The sequence below is a fragment of the Bacillus rossius genome, chromosome 1 (genome assembly GCF_032445375.1).
Source record: "Bacillus rossius redtenbacheri isolate Brsri chromosome 1, Brsri_v3, whole genome shotgun sequence".
Lineage (NCBI taxonomy): Eukaryota > Metazoa > Arthropoda > Insecta > Phasmatodea > Bacillidae > Bacillus > Bacillus rossius.
The window spans coordinates 293,974,818-293,991,411 of NC_086330.1; the positions used below are offsets into that span (position 1 = coordinate 293,974,818).

The 16,594-nt window shown below is 41.9% G+C and overlaps 1 protein-coding gene across 1 annotated transcript; it reads right to left on the reverse strand.

The window, feature by feature from the left end:
- Window positions 1–589: 589 nt before the first annotated feature.
- LOC134527757 (uncharacterized) lies at window positions 590–16,209 on the reverse strand. Its single transcript, XM_063360685.1, has 2 exons — window positions 15,864–16,209; window positions 590–2,661 (listed from the first exon to the last, which is right to left on the reverse strand). The coding sequence occupies exon 2, from the start codon at window positions 2,646–2,648 to the stop codon at window positions 1,962–1,964; it is 687 nt and encodes a 228-aa protein (XP_063216755.1). The 5' UTR covers window positions 2,649–2,661; window positions 15,864–16,209; the 3' UTR covers window positions 590–1,961.
- Window positions 16,210–16,594: the final 385 nt, after the last annotated feature.

Sequence of the window (16,594 nt, forward strand, 5' to 3'; positions counted from 1 at the left end):
TGCTTCATTTGCAGTCGAAATTTCAACATACCGTATACACATAAAAAGCATTAGCCTATTTTACGAGTGGGATATTTGCGATTAGAAGTGGTAAATTCTCATGATTTTCTAACAAACCTCAAAGTGCATAACATTTTCTCTATTACAATGTAATAATAAATAATATAAAAAAAAATTAAACAATATATATATATATATATATATATATATATATATATATATATATATATATACATGATACAGTACACATTTAACCTGAGATAATATGAAGAGATACAATAACAATGTACATAATATGAATGCTTTCTGAAACACGCTGAATAAATGAAATAAGACTAAAAACCATAAAATCTTGGCTGAAGACATTGCTTAAAAAATATTTAACTTTCTCGTGAACCAAGGAACATTATTTATTTATTTATCAATTTGTTACATGCCTACCAACGGCATAAGGCCATGGGTGGTAGGCACGATAAACATAAAAAAATACATAGACAAAACAAATACATGAAACAAAATGAATAACATTGAGGACAATACTATAATAACACATACACAAGACAACACAGCAAGCAACTAACAGATAAACAAGAACAAGTTTCATAATTCTATAACAACAGAAATGATAATCCAGAACCTGATTATAAAAAAAAATTAAATATGGTATCATCATTAACCTTAAATATATTCAATTTAAATTAAGATAAGAAAAATTGTTTTATATTTAAATTATTTTTTGATAGAGAGACATAGCAACCATGTTTATTAAAATTTGATATAATTCTGTATAATATATCATTTGATTTGCCTAAGGAGCATAATAAAGGTGTCTGTCGACTGTTATAGGTGGGTACTTTAATCCCAGTATTATCTAGAATATAATTGCATTTTGTTTTATTAGTATAACAGTTATGGATAAAAAGGGCATCTAATAGCTCTCTTCTTAGAGTTAAAGATCTGAGAGAGGATAGACTATTAGAATTGATGGTAATGTTGGTCTTTTGATTAATGATATGGATTAATTTATTTTGTAATTTATCTAGTTTGTCACTATCTGTTTTTGTGATATTGTTCCAGACCACGGAGGCATACTCAATCTTGGATCTTACTAAAGCTAAATATAAATTAACAATAGAATCTAAATTAGTGGCATTGAAAGTAATATATTTAATCAACGCTAACAATCTATTACATTGCGATCTAAGAGATTCAATATGGTTATGAAAGTACAAGTTATTATCAAGTAAGATACCTAAATCTCTAACAAACTGACTTAAAGATAACATGATTACCAAGTTTATAATCAGAAGCAATGATATGATGTTTTCTGGAGAAGGTTATAGAAGTAGTTTTCTCATAATTAAGGTAATTAAGGTGCGCTCAACTTGTCGAAAGGCCACCCACCCCCGTCCCCCAGCACTTCTCCGGCGTCCGACCACTACATCTTCCCCATGAAGACTTCGCACCTGGGGGCCAGGGTTCCAGCTTCCAGGAGAGATAGTGCGATGCCCGACCGAGAGACGAATCTCCCCCTCGGGCACCGCACCAACTCCCCCTCATCGCCGTACTACCCGACTTGCCCTCACAATCTGGTTGCTGGTGTTGGTGCCATCGGCGCTGCTGCTCCATCCGATGCAGGGCAGCCGACCAAGCCGCGGAGTCGCCTGTCGTTTCACATGCGATCCCACGGCCCAGCCGACCGCCCCTCACCTGACGGTCTTCAACAGCGCCCAGCGTCATCAGGAACTCTTCCTCTCTCCGTTGTCGCGTTCCGGGGCCGGTGCAGATGTCGTCGTCGGGGTGGCTGTTGGCATACCCACCAGGATGGCCCGGCAGGCGGAGGGAAGGCGCACACCGAGCAGGGGGGGCCTAGGGGCCCCCCCCTCCCCCGCCACTGCATCTGGTGACGGGACAGCGCCACGAATGAAGATGGCGGCTGGTAGATCTCGGGTCCCGGGTCGCTAGTACCGTACAACTCGGCATCCCTCGTTGTACGGTTTCGACCAGTCCCGCACTCGTCTTCCGTGTGCCAGGGCAAGGTCCCTGGCAACCTCGTCCCAGTTGGTCGAGAGGCCTCTTCTTTCAGTTGCCGTCTCGACCAGGGCTCGAAGACGTACAGCGTCAGTTGGCAAGCAGGCGGCTGCCAACGTCATCCGCTGCACAAGTGCAGGCTGGGGGAAGCAGATGTTCGTCCCCCCCGGGACGGTGTCTCTCACCACCAAAGAAAGGGCGGTGGTGAGGACACGGTGGTCCTCCAGCCGGGCGAGCTGTAGCCGGAGTTCACAGTCCAAGTAGATTTGGACTGGGTCAACCCCCTGGCTTGGGGGCCGACACGCCTCGACGGCCTCAGCTGCGCAAGACTCCACCTCTTCGCGGGCTGTGGAGCTGCTGGTCTCGGCTGGGGGAGCGGGATTGGCGTTTCGGCTTCGCAGCCTGTGCGCAATCCCGCGCTCAGCATCCCTCCGCCTCTGCGTCGGCCGCTTCCCGCAGTGAGCAGCAACCCAGGCGGCGCCCTCCCGGACGAAGACGACGGGTTTCCACCCCAACACAGAAAACCGTGGGATGGCGTCGTCCACGGCCCGGTTATCGGGCTCTTCTCCCTGGGCCGCCAACTCGGAAGCAGCCATCGCAGGCAAGGTCTGGGCCATCCTTCTTAGATCACTGCAACATAGAGAGAGAAGCAGGGTGAATTGGCTACCCACTCCACTCACTCCCCTCGCTGCAGTGAGACCGACGACTGGCAGATGTTCCGCCGGCCCTGGAACGAGGTGTGTTCCCCGGCTGCGGTCCAGCGGTGTCACCCTTCCGGAACTCCGCCAACACGAGGCCGCTGCTGTACTCGTCCCCCAGTTCTCCACACTTGTCGCATGAAGGAACGGTGGATAGCGACCCCGTACTGCAGCACTGATGTCAGGATGGTGGTGATCAGTGCTGGTGGCAACTGGAGCTCCTTCCAGATGTCGTTGTTGGACCGCAGCCACGTGCCCCTGGCTCCTACGACGCAGGGAAGAAACCGAACAGAAGCCAGGCCGTACTTGGTCTTGATCTTCTGCTCGATCTCTGGGATGTTGTATTTCCCCTGCTTGAGGTCGTAGGCCCGCTCCAAGGATCCGCCATACTCCCACGCCACCGTAGTCTCTAGGACATAGCCCACGCCGTTCCGGATCACGACGAGGTCAGGAATGTACCTGTTCGTCCCCGCCGTGAGTCGCGGCTCTTCATGGACCACGTATCCTTTCTGTTGTATGCTATGTTGCAGGAGACGGTTGACATGGTCATGCCTCTCAATCCGCAAACTGTGGGTGAGAGGACACCTCTGCAACACGTGGGAAAGTGTTTCCCGCGTCCTGCATGAGGCGTTCCGACACATGGCCGCCGCTCCCTCAACATAGGGGGCGCCAACGGTAGGGAGGAGTCCAATGCGAAGCTGTAGGGCTCCGCAGTAGTCCCGCCCTTTCCACATTCCGGGCGGGTTAGTGACCCACCTGCCTCCCTGGGGAACTGAGTGGTGTAGGCCGTTCCCCAGCGCAGTCTGGTGGTGCAGTTGCCGTCGCCAGTATTTCTTGACAGCGTCCTTGGACGTGCCCACGAGCCCGTTAATGACGCCGAGCTTCCGGACGAGCTGTTTTCCAGCGTCGGAGTCCAAGGCGGCAATAACATGGGGATCACCCGATGCCCGGATCTTCACCAACCTCCTGGAGTACGTCGCGCCGATCTGGTAGCGGAGACTGGGGATGGACAATCCCCCATCTCTCATCGGCGCGTGCAGAAAGGAAGTTGGTGTGGTCATCGGCAAGTGCAGCGTTTTCTTCACGAACATCCCCACCAAGCGGTCACAGGACTTCAGCTTCTTGACCGTGATGTCCATACAGAGGAGGCGATGGTATAAACGAGGAATAAGGAACTGGTTAAGTACCCTCAGCTTCTGCCACGGTTTCAGGGCAGCCTTCTGAAGCTTATTGAGCTTCTCTACCAGGTCCTTCTCCGATAAAGACCTGGCGGCGGCATCCTCGAAGAGCTGGCCCAGGTACTTGAGCTGCGAGCCGACTGCAAGAGTCGGGAGTCCTTCTCCCTGGATCTGCAATCGGCGCCTGGTTTCCACGTAGCACCGCTTGGTGCCCGGTACTCGCAGGAGTTGGTAGCTCTTGCACTTCTGGGCGTTGCACTCCATGGAATTCGCCACAAGAAACTCTTCCAGAAGCTCCAGATGCCCCTCCATCGTGGCCAGATCTGGTGCCAATAACACAATATCATCGGCGAAGGCAAGTGCTGTGATGTTCTGTTGACCCAACTTGATGCCTCTTCTGTCGCTCACAGCACGCAGAAACGGGTCTACGGCCATGTTGAACAGAAGGCCACTAGTCGGGTCGCCTTGTCGGACACCTCGGCAGACTTGGAGTGGTGCGGACCTCTCCCCACGGCATTCCAGGGTGGTGGTTACATCCGAGTACATTTCGGTGAGGTACTCGATGGTGCGAGGGTCAATGTTGGACCGATGCAGGGCCGCAACGAGTGACTCAGTACAAACCTTGTCAAACGCTTTGGCCATGTCCACACTGACCAGCACCATGGGGACGCCCTTTCCCCGATGCTCCCTGATCACAGCCTCCAAGATGGTGGTATTGGCCATGATCCCATCCTGTCGTGTGAATCCGCGCTGGGAGTGGTGTAGCTCCACAACCGCCTCCAGCCTTGCGTTGATGACCTTGTTGAGGAGTCTCAGCACCATACTGGAGATCGTGATAGGTCTCCAGTTCTTGGTCTGTGCTGGATCTCCTGCCTTCGGCAACTGCACTGTCCGGTTCCGTCTCAAAGGCGTTGGTATGAGACGGAACAGCCATATGATATTGAGCATGGCAACCAGATCCGGGCGGTGGATACTCTCCAGATCGCTCCTCGTCACACCATCCACACCAGACGCAGAGTCTCGCATCTGGCGGAGAAACCTCTCAATCTCCTCGACATCTAATGGTCTGCTGATGTCCGTGGTTCCCTCACCACATGGACCAACTCGGGGGGGATGCTCTGGCGCTGCAAAGATCCCCCTGTATGCCGCCTCGAACTCGGCCATAGGCGGTGGTTGGCCTTCTGGAGGAGCTCCATCCAGAATGAGTGCAGCAGCCCTAGCGGGATGTTCCCACATAAGGTGCTGCATCTCGGCGTAAATCCGGGCTCGCCGACTGCTCCGATTGGACGGGGCAGCCTTCTTCCGCTTCTTCCCTTTCTTCTTCCACTTTCCTGTCTTTCGAGAGTGCCTCTGCTTCTTTGTGGTCTCCCGCGGCAGTCCCTCGATGTAACTAGTGAGTAGCTCATCGAGGCGCCGGGGGTCGGTCTCCTGGCCAGTGCACACATCAATCATCTCCGCCATTCTCGGTGTAACACTGGCCCTCATGTTGAGCAGCCACGCGAGGTCTTCTGCTCGCACTCTCTCAGACAGGGGTGGCGTCGGGCAGGGCGCCGGCGGTCGAAGGGCATCGTCCAACTGGGCGCGGTCTGGCGACGGCACAGGCAGGTCACTCTCCTCCCTCCGCGCAAGATCTTCTCTGCGCTCCCTCAGGATGGCCAGATAGCGTGGCTTCCTCCGTGCTTTGGAGATGCCATCAACACTTCTGCCAAGTTCTTCCGCCATTTTCTTGTTAATTTCCTTTTGCAGAGCTCCGTCTGGGAAATCACATTCAATCTTGGCCATCCTGACATACGTTTCGTCAGTATACCTGGTCGAAGGGCCTCGGAGGTCCGCCAGCTCGAGGTCATGCGCATTGTACAGGGCAGCATGACCCCTCCTGAAATGCTGGCGGGCCCCGGCGTAAGTGTCCCAGAGACTGTCACATCCAGGTGCTGGGCAGCTGAATTTGCCATCCTCCTGAGGTGGAGGCTGCACACATTGTCGGATGTGACGAGTACGGTTCGGCAGCGTACGCGTCGACAGGTCCTTTCGGCAGGAGGGGCACAACACCCTCTCTCCAGCCTCCCCCACAGGATGTACTTGTGGGACATCGTGGGCGCAAGGCATTTCATCCTGCGCCCGTGTCCGGGGAGCGGGGGCGCCCATCAGAGGGACCGCCCCCATCCGAGGCTTCGTTATTCTTCTAGGAAGGCAGCGTGAGCCAGTTGCGACGGGACCTTAGCCCGAACACAACCGCGCATACAAAGCATGCCTGCGGCTCCTCTCACTTACCACTGTCCTCTAGTGGCGGATGGCAACCTCTCCGAAGAGAGTAAGTGAGTAGGTTAGGCAAGGGTTTCCAGCGACAGGAGAAGGCTTCTTCACACTCTGCAGTCTTAGACCATCTGTCCTGGTGCGGATTGCCTGCTTTCCAGGACTCCTGTCAGAGACCGCAGAGGGGCCCTCTTGGCTCCCAACCTGACCCCCAAGCCCTTGTCAGGATCACTCCTTGCTCAAGGGAGTGACCACAGGGATTGCTCCCCATCCTATCGGCAGAGCTCCTGTTTGTTTTACACCAGCGGTACCACGAGGAGGTAGGAGTTGCCTTGCTCATGAGAGGCTTTATGTTCGCATCATGAACCATTCCGTAACTTATGTTGGACAGCTGATCTCGGATACTAGAACCCCAGGGGGCTCCGACACCTCAAACGATCGCATGCCTTCCCTCAAACAACCACGAACAAGTCCGCGATTGTAAACAACCACGAACGAGCCCGCAGCCGAAGAGAGTCATAGTTACTCCCGCCACACAGGTCCACAAGATTTCTTTTACACCAATGGAAAACTGATGAGATGTCATTTTGAAGAAGTTTACAGTCTAGATGAAGAGAAATTTTTCTGTAAATCTTAAGATCATCAGCAAAAAGTAGACAATTAGAGAATTGTAATACTTTGGTAATGTCGTCTATAAAAATGTTAAAAAGAAGAGGGGATAATGTTCCACCCTGGGGTACACCAGAACTAACTATATGTAGATTAGATTTGATATTATTAATTGAAACATAAAAGATTCTATCTAATAATTAGCTATTGAACCACTTTAGATATTTATCGCTTAATCCTATATTTGATAATTTTGTTAGTAAAATACTGTGCCGTTAATTAGTAATTTCGACACGATATATTTTAAATTTTTATTATGATTTTAAATTTGTTTGTGTGGAAATTTTATTTGCTCTACTATAGTGTGATTTTACTTTGTTAGTCTGGTGTACTCCTCTGAGTTAAACTTTGTCTCAGTGCTCTGAAGCCCCTTTCCCATCGGCGTATCGGATATTTTGCTGGCCTAATCCCTGACTGGCAGACAGCTTACCATTTCCCCCGCCTTCAGTCACGCCTCAAGCCTGTAATATTATTTCTCTTCGTGACCCTAACTGCATAGACAAGCCTGTAGCTTGCAGGCGACCAGTTCTCAGAGACGAGCTGAGATTGGCCTTTTTCATCACGTATTAGTGTTATGTTCGCTCCTCTGCAGCCACGACGGGACGTAGATTCCCAGCAGCGTTGCATTTTACCCTCTCACCCCCCCCCCCCCCCCCTTTCTCAGTTCTAAGTAAGACCAATGACCGGTCGTAACCCCCTGGGCAACAGTGACCCTCCTCAAGGTCTCCGCGCAAAAACGAGTGCGCCAGAACTGATTGCAAGCGCTACCTAGCGACCAAGTCGCGAACTTCTCCGCTAGCCTACCCTCTAGGGCGCCAGAGAGCAGCACCTGTTTTCCCTTGAGCTATATGGACGCCGTGGGCGAGTCGATTATTTTCAACTCAGACCCCTCCGACAGAGTTCTCTACTGTCGCCCAGTGATGCCAACTTCAAAACTCCTGCCAGAGTTTTTTTTCCGCCCGCATTCGGGCAAGTTCGGAATCTTTCGGCGGCCCAGCCCCCCCTTCACCTGTAAGAGCCGGCGGACACTTTTAATTACGAGACGCGGTTTGCCGCGACACAGATCAACTGGCGTCGCGTCTGCAGACAGATCTCCAGCGAGTATCGGCGAATCGGCAGACTCTGCAAGACTTCATCCGACCGCTAACGACTATGTAGTCGCTTTGTATAAGGGATGCTATCCCTCAAGTCAATCCTAGTAGATTAGTCTGTCTGCATAGTTTAATTATTTGCCTTCGAATTTTTTTTTTTTTCTTTTAAATGTTATCATGAAGAAATCATCCGCATTCTGCCGCGCAATTCGCGAGCTCCAGACCCTGGCTGACTCCACGACTGCAGCGTGCACGGCAACTCCCCTGTTTTGGTGAGTGATAATTCGCGACCCCCCCTTTTTTTTTCCTTAAATTTTTTTTTGGGGCATTTTCTGCACCATAGACTGCCTGTATACAAGTTCTAATCAGTTTTGATTTGGACTTTTGCAGACAGGGTCGATGATGACAGGGAGAGACTGATTGCTCCCATCTAGTGGCCCCATCCCCCCCTTCCTGTTCCGTGGGTCACATTCGAAGAAACGTTTCTACTACCCGACGTGATCGTTTGAAGACCTCGGGTGGTAATGTAAATTCAACATTTCCCCCTTACCTAGCTACGAACTATCTTAAGCGGATGACCAACCCACCAGCGACCAGTGTTTTCTTCAAGAATATGTAGAACGAATAGAACTAATTATCAATGTAATCATCGGATCCATCCAATTTTGGGTGTGAAACTCATAATGCAAATGTTTATATTTCAAACTAAGAATGTAAATTGTTTTAAATAATCGCGGGCCGGCCCCCTTTTCGTTTTTCTTTTTGTAATCTTTGAAACTTGTTAAAACCTTTTGTATGTAAAATAATGGAAACAAGATAATTCATCAGGGCAAATAAAACAGGGAAACTATAGATCAAGTTAATCGTGTGGTTTTTATTTATTGATTTTAACGATTCACCAACTTCCTCCTTGCTTGTTACAGGAAGTTCCTAAATTTTGTTTGTTCCCCACCTCGTGTCGCCTCTGGTAAATCAATTTATTTAACTTTTTTTTATCCAGCAAGTTTCCAAGGCTCCTTTTAATTAATTCACAATAATTCAATTTTGAGGCACGAGGGGTGTAACAATACAGTGGTTAACCGTGTCAAAAGCCTTGGCCTAGTCAAAGTAACATGCGTCAACTTGACCCCGCGTTATTACTTCTGAATAAATTGGGTTAATTAAACTAATTAAATTAGTAGTAGTAGATTTCCCCTTTCTAAACCCATGTTGACAGTCGGAGAGTCTATTTTTAAGATTGAATTCAAGATCCTTACATATAATTTTGTCAAATACTTTAGCAAATCCATTTAAAAGTGATATCGGTCTGTAGTTTGCAACATTAAGTTTACTCTTTTTCTTATGTAAGGTATTATTTTTGCAATTTTCCATTTTTTGGGGTAAATTCCGCTATTTATACTAGTATTGAAAATAAAGTTAAGTATAGGGGCCAGAATAACAGCACATCCTTTTATAATAAAATTTGGAATACCATCAGGCCCAGTTGACATAGTGGATTTCAATGATTTAATTCCCCAAAGTACAAGGCTCTCAGATATGGTAGTCATAGGAATAGAGCACTTACTGTTTTCAGAAATTGAGTAGTTTAAATTATTTGTAGGAGTTACATAAATACTAGAAAAATGATGTGCAAAACTGTTAGCAATAAGTACTGGGTCATTGGTAACGTTATCATTGATTTTAAGAGATAATTTCTGTCTGTATCCTTCTTTCATTATTTTTACATACCGCCAAAATTTTTTTGGATTTTTTTTTAACTTTATTGTTAAGATTTTGTAGCCAAAAATTTTTGTCCCAAGAAATTAGTCTTTTGGCCTCTCTACGATATTGAGAAAATAAATCATAGCAATAGGGGTTCATATTTATTTTATATAACTTATGGAAATGTTTTTTTGGATTTTAATGTTTCTATAAGTTGTTTGGAATACCAATGCGGGTAACTGGATTTTTTATTTATTTTATTCGGGATGTAGTTCTTGATGTAGTTAATCAAAGTAGTAGTGAGAAAATCAACCATTAGATTAACATCATCAGATTTGTACAGTGTAGACCAGTCATGTTCTTTAATGGCCATAAATAGACTTAAATAATCACCTTTTTTGTAGTCCAGATAAGAAGACGTAGTATTAACATCCCTTGTTAATATATCCATTTTGATATTAATTATGATAGGAGGATGGTAAATATCTTCAGTAACAAGAGGATTTAATGATTTGCTGACCAGACAATATTGTAAATTAGAGAAACAAAGATCTAAAAGATGGATGGGCTGCTGAGTATAATTGAATTGAGATAATCCTAAACCTGTTGTGAAATTGCATATAGCCATAGCTTTGGCTGATAAGCCTCTATAATTTATACAATCAGACTGAGAATTTAGCCAATGTATACCAGGCACATTGAAATCACCAAGTATAATAACATTATCTAAACAATTTGCAAATTTTTCTTCTAGATCTTCAAAGTAGGACTGGTAGGTTGCCGTAGAAGTATCAGGAGGAATATAAATATTGCCAAGTATTAAGAAGTTGGTATTTGATGTTTTGACCTTAACCCAAATAGATTCAATTTCATGATGCTTAGTTATCTTAATCGAGAAAGCAGAATTGAATTTTTGCTTGTTGATAGCAATTAAAACCCCACCCCCTCTATTTTTATATGTTAATTTTGCGTTTCTATCATTTCTAAAAATCAAATATTTATCGTCAAAGTAATGTGAATCAATACAATTACTATTAAACCAAGTTTCAGTTAGGCAAATAATGTCAACATTATTAATAGCTAAATTATTATAAAATTCTATTGATTTAGTTCTCAGTCCTCTCACATTTTGGTAAAGAATTTCCCTCTCACACAAGTCCAGTATGCGCAACACAGGTTTCAATGTGCTCCTCCAGGCACCGGGATATGATCTTGGACAGAAGAATTTAATGCAGAGTTGGTTGTTTCATGGTTATTGATGTTTTTATCAGCTTTCTTAAATATTTGATCCGGGAATAGCTTACCATAAAATGGGCTGATAAGGCAACCGCTCGGGCAGAAAACTGTATTGTGTATCATGTCAAAGTCTTCTTCTAATACTGATACATGGGAAGATGCATAGGTGTCATATTTGGATCGTAGTTTAACGACTTTCAGTTGTGATAGATTAAGATCACTGGTTATATAATCAACAACTTCTTTTTCTTCAACTGATGGGTCAAAACGGGTTACAAATAATGCTTTTGTTTTTTTGAAAGCTGGTTTTGAAACTGTTTTAAGAGATGAGATGTTTATTGCTTAAAAATTATTTAACTTTCTCATGAACCAAGGAACATTATAATATTGAACATTTTAGTTGTTTTTTGTTTAACTTGCTCTCTAACAAATGTAGCAATCTTGTTTTATGTCCACATTTTTTCGAACCATGAATTGTTGAAGCAGTTGATCAACGTTATTGTTCTTGATATATACTGATTAGGTAATTAATTTTTTTTAAAACGTAATGATGATAAAAATGAAATCCACAATTTTTATGACATAATGCCTTTTTTTAACACCATAAAGTATTGTTTCTAATCACAGCTTCAATCAAGTCACCTCGACATTAAAAAAAATATATACAAACTATAATATTAATTAAATATCACGCACCAAAACCACATTTTTTTCCCAATATTAATAGGGTATAAAGAATCATAACACAAAACTCAAAATTATCAATGCTATCAACCACAATATACTACCAAATAAAATACATTTACAGAAACAGTACTTAGTATAAATTATTTACAAAATATAATAGTACTAAAGATCAATACATAAAACAAGAAAATTCTTGTCAGGGAAATAGGTAGTTTATACATAATTCGTGGTGTACAATTTTGATCTGTAGGCATTTACTTACCTTTGAACTGAACCAACTTGGTACACTTTTGTCGAATCCTTGCTATATGCATCAAGTTGTTGGTAACTTTAGCAGAGTGCTTCAATCGTATTTGCAGATATCTCAGAGCTAGTGACTTTGTAAGAAGAACTGGATGAGACTCAAGAGGTGATTGATCCCTCCCATGATCTAGAAGACTGTCAAACAAAGTTACCCCTAACAAATTGTACAAAACCTGTGTACACAGAGAGTTGATGTTTGGTACAGGCAGAAGCTTGGTATGAGAAAGAGATGAATTTATAAATCTTCGTAAAACCTTTTCGCTTTCTTCACATATTTTAGACACACTCAACGACAGAAATATTATACCACCTCGACTTTTTCTTGCTATGAAAGTTTGTTTCATTCTAACAGCTGTCTCATCACTATGAAGGGAACTAACACAATTTTCGCACTTGATGTTCTTCTGTAATGCTCTGACAACATACCCTGCTGTATACCTAGTTAACAACTTGTGTTGCAAATGCAGACAATAGCCATGATCGTGTAACGCAAAATCAAAAAGATCTTCATCAGCAGCCCGCAGTCTATTGCAAGATGTGTTTATTACATGTTCTGGTGGAAGGGCTATGCCAGCACTTGAAACTTGTAGCAAAGCAATGTTTTCCAAAGGAATGCAGTAGTTGCCTTTGCTGTCTGGCTGCAATTCTGAAATCAGTAACAACTTCTTGTATGCTGACTGAAACTGCCTTGCAGTGGGGTTGTTATTGCACCTACCTACCACAAAATCCATTCCAAAAAATGTTTCGATATGATCTTGGCTAACTTTGTAGAGAGGCAAATAGTGAAGATGTTGTGAAAGCCTTTTGTACATTTCAATAACACTCCTAATAGAAACCATAAATGCAATAAAACTTACTTTTCTGTTTGACTGGAACAGAAATAACTTTCCATCAGCTATACGTAGCTCTTTTAAGAAGTTGTACATTTCCTCCAAGTAATTACTAATTTCCTGAAAATTATTCCAGTTCAATGGTTTTTTTATGCCCCGTTGATTTAAGTTTCTGGAATTAAGAATATCAAAGATGTTATTCATGCATTTTAAAAAGTGAACTGTAGCTGCAGAACCTTTAAACTGAGGAATACCTAAAGCTTCACATTCTTGAATTGCAGTGGCAACAGATTCACTCAAGAGTTGTGCAGCAAGTTTAACTTTCATTGGCTGTTTGAAGTAATTCACGTGCTGACTTGAAAGTTTGTTGGCCAAATGTATGCCTTCCTCGTTTTGAATTCTGTCCAGTTCTCTAATGTATTGCCATGAAATATAGTTACCATCTTTATCAAGAAAATTATTTTTGTCTCCAAGGCTATTTCTCACAAGTTTTAACATGTGGCACGGATCAAAAAAAATGAAAACTGGCTCTTTCGTCACAGGATGATCATAATGGGTTTTCATATATTGTGAAGGGTCAAATTACAGCCGAGTGTTTTTACCATGGTCTGATTAGCAGCTGAACCGTCAAATGTCAGTGATGTAACGCGAATTTCTGCTTCATAAAGTTGCTTAAGGCACTGTTGCACTAGGTCAGCTTGTTGCACTCCTGTGATACCAGCTGTAAAGAAGTATACAACAGGTATTTTCCAATTGTCATTAATAGCCACCACCATAAACACTAAAACTTCCTTAGCCACAGGTAGAGAATCATCATTTGTGTCAACTCCCATGTCAACATAACCATAATGCCTCTGCCCATCAAATTAAACATGTTATCAAAATGAAATTGCATCCATAACCAATGAACACAGCAAAGAGTGTCCAGTAAGTTGACATTTAGCCTTAAGTGCATTGAAGGCTTCAACTGTAAAACCTGGAGCACCATCAACTGATTGAGTCCACTTTTGTATAGTGCGTGGATGAGGAAGGCAAATGTCAAAACTCTTCCTGACATAGTTAGTTATATGCCCTTGGCGAGTAATAATAAAGGGTAAAAGCAAATGCTCTTAATTCTGGTGAGTACTTTACTGGCAGTGGCTGGCCTAAACTTTTAAAAACCTGCCGCTTTAACAGCTCATTGTTTGCTCCACCTAAATTATCCAATACCATTAATGAATCGTCCCCTATAAGAGCATTCTTCTTTAAATCATCTAATATATTTCTCAATTTGAAATTTTGTTTCTTCAATCTTCTGTTACATTGCTGCAGCATTTATATTTTTTTCCGTGCACTATTATACTTGGTTGTCACTGCAGCAAGTTCACGTTTAAGTCCACTAGGTTTTTCCACATTTTCATTAAGACCAAACTGTCTGAATGGGCTGAAGTCATTAGCATAACTGATAGTATCATTTTTTTGTTGAAAATAAATTGCCATGTTACTACAGCATGCAGTACCATTTAACAAATCTGGAATGCTTGTTGTCTCTGAACTGAGGGATATCTTTTCTTGTGCTGGATTTGGCATCACATAGAAAAGTAAAAAGGAATAAAAAAATTGATATCACAAATACAAACAGGTTGGGAACAATTTTTCTTTTAACCTAGGTTGCTAATTTTAGAAGTTAAAAAATTTAAGGTAATTATTAACTATTAAAAAAACCTTCTGACTCATTCTATCAATGACCTTTATGGTTCATGCATTTAAAAGACAATGGGGATATATATTTTCCAGAAATTTAAGTAGTGCTATTTTCATTAAGAATGAGCTTATTTCAGATACCTGCCAATACAAACAAATAGCAAATAAACTTTTGTCACCGTGTAATGTAATGAAGTACCTACTGGCAAATACAACAACTTGCCATCAAACAAAGCTTAACTCTAAATATGTTATAATCCATTTTTTACAAGTTATAAATGTATCATAAATGTTGTTTTTTGACTTAAGATTATTTTTGGACATGCTGTTTCTGTTTTATATTAAAGTTTTGCATATTTCGTAATTTTTTATGTTAGAAAAAAACTTGCTTAAATGAAGGTAAAGAAAATTTTGTTAACTGTTTCAAGAACTTATCTTAAATTTGACTGTTTGTTTCTTCCAATTTTTTTTTTTTTCTGTTCAGTGTATATCACATAGAGTCAGGGACCCAGGATATAGAACATTTAGTCATATACAAATTAAAATATTAAAATGTATGCACATTCATTGATATTTACATAATCTTTATAAAATAACATTTTTACCTTCTTAAAAAAAAATACATTAGTACTTTTCAAGGAAAATTACCATATCGTGCATACATAATACATAATAATAAAATTTAATTTAGGTAACTTTTCATTATTAAACAATAGATGTAACAGCTACTATAACATAAGATGTCAGGTTCTATGAATGATTCTTGCAATTGGAAGATTGATTCAAAGCATCTTGTTGAACAAATGGAGATATCGGTTCTACAAACATCAGGACTGTTGTGTCTTATGAGTTATGAAGCCTGCTTAATTTGTCTGGTTTTCATTGTGTTGTCATAATATTTGTTTAATTTCATCGTTGGGCTAGCCTGTGCATTGTTATTGTGTTATTCAGATTATCTATCTTGTCTTCCTGTCATTGTGTTGTCCAAGGTTGTTGTTTGTTTGTATTTTACAGTTCTTGTTACAATTGTCTCCTTCTCATGTTTGTTATTTTCTGGTGTTATGATCTGGTGTTATGTTCTGCTGTCCTCAATTTTATAGCATTTTTGATGTTAGAGCATGAATATCTATTTTTTTTAATTGGTTACTTCCCTTATGAATTAGTAAAATTGTCTATATATGCTCCTGCCCTTGTCGTTCTGTAAACAGTGCTTGCAAACAAATTCATGTGGTTGTCAAGAGTTTGTAAACAAACATCCTGATAGATATTTTGCAAATTACATTTGAAAAATTTAAAACACTGGTTAATACTTTTGAGAACTAGCAAATTCAAGACAAGTTACATAAATAATACAGACTTTTCTAATGCATTATGGCATTTTTTAAAGTAACAGTAGTTTAGGAGCAGCATGTTAGTGTTATAATCATATTGGTAACTTAACAAGGAAATGTCATAAGTATGGGTCTAGAAATCAATTTTAGAAAGAAGTTTTATGATATTTACCTTGGTAAATGTATTTGGGTTCACATCTGCAAAGGAATTTCCTTCAGCTTCATTTGGTATTCTTACAAGGACTGCTTTAGCTGCTGTTTTGGTTTTTCTTTTCTTTGATGTCTGAAAGCAAACCATTTATTTTAACTACTTGTTATTGTAACAAAAATTAAATTTCACTGATTTTAACCAACCATTAAATTCAGTAGCACATTACAGTAAGTAAAAAAAAAAAACTACTTATTAAATTTAATGTTTAGAAAAAGGCATACACTTGCTTTCACATATAGGTATTCACCATACTATTTATTCTCCTAGTAATTACGCAGAGTATGAAATAAGTATTAAGTGTATGATTTCCTTTGAAAACAACTTTAAACACTGTCTTAAAATTAAAATAATTTAGTAGCAATTAGCCAAACAATTGTGAAAAACATATTTGAAACACTACGTTTGGTGTGCTAAACAGTCATTATTTTAACTTGTTCTGCATTGCAATGGAAGCATGGAAAACAATCACATCAGCTAGTTGCAAGCATTATCCACCCCCTTAGCTAACTCAAACTAAAGATCAATATTATCTGAAAAGCAAAGAACAGTCTTCTTTTTGAAGACTACGAGTCTACAAAAATCAAGGTACTTTGTTGGGTCCATGATTATAACGTACTGTAACACCCCTCGTACCTCAAAATTATATTATTTTAATTTAATAAAAAAATCCTTGGAAACAGCTGAGCAAAAAT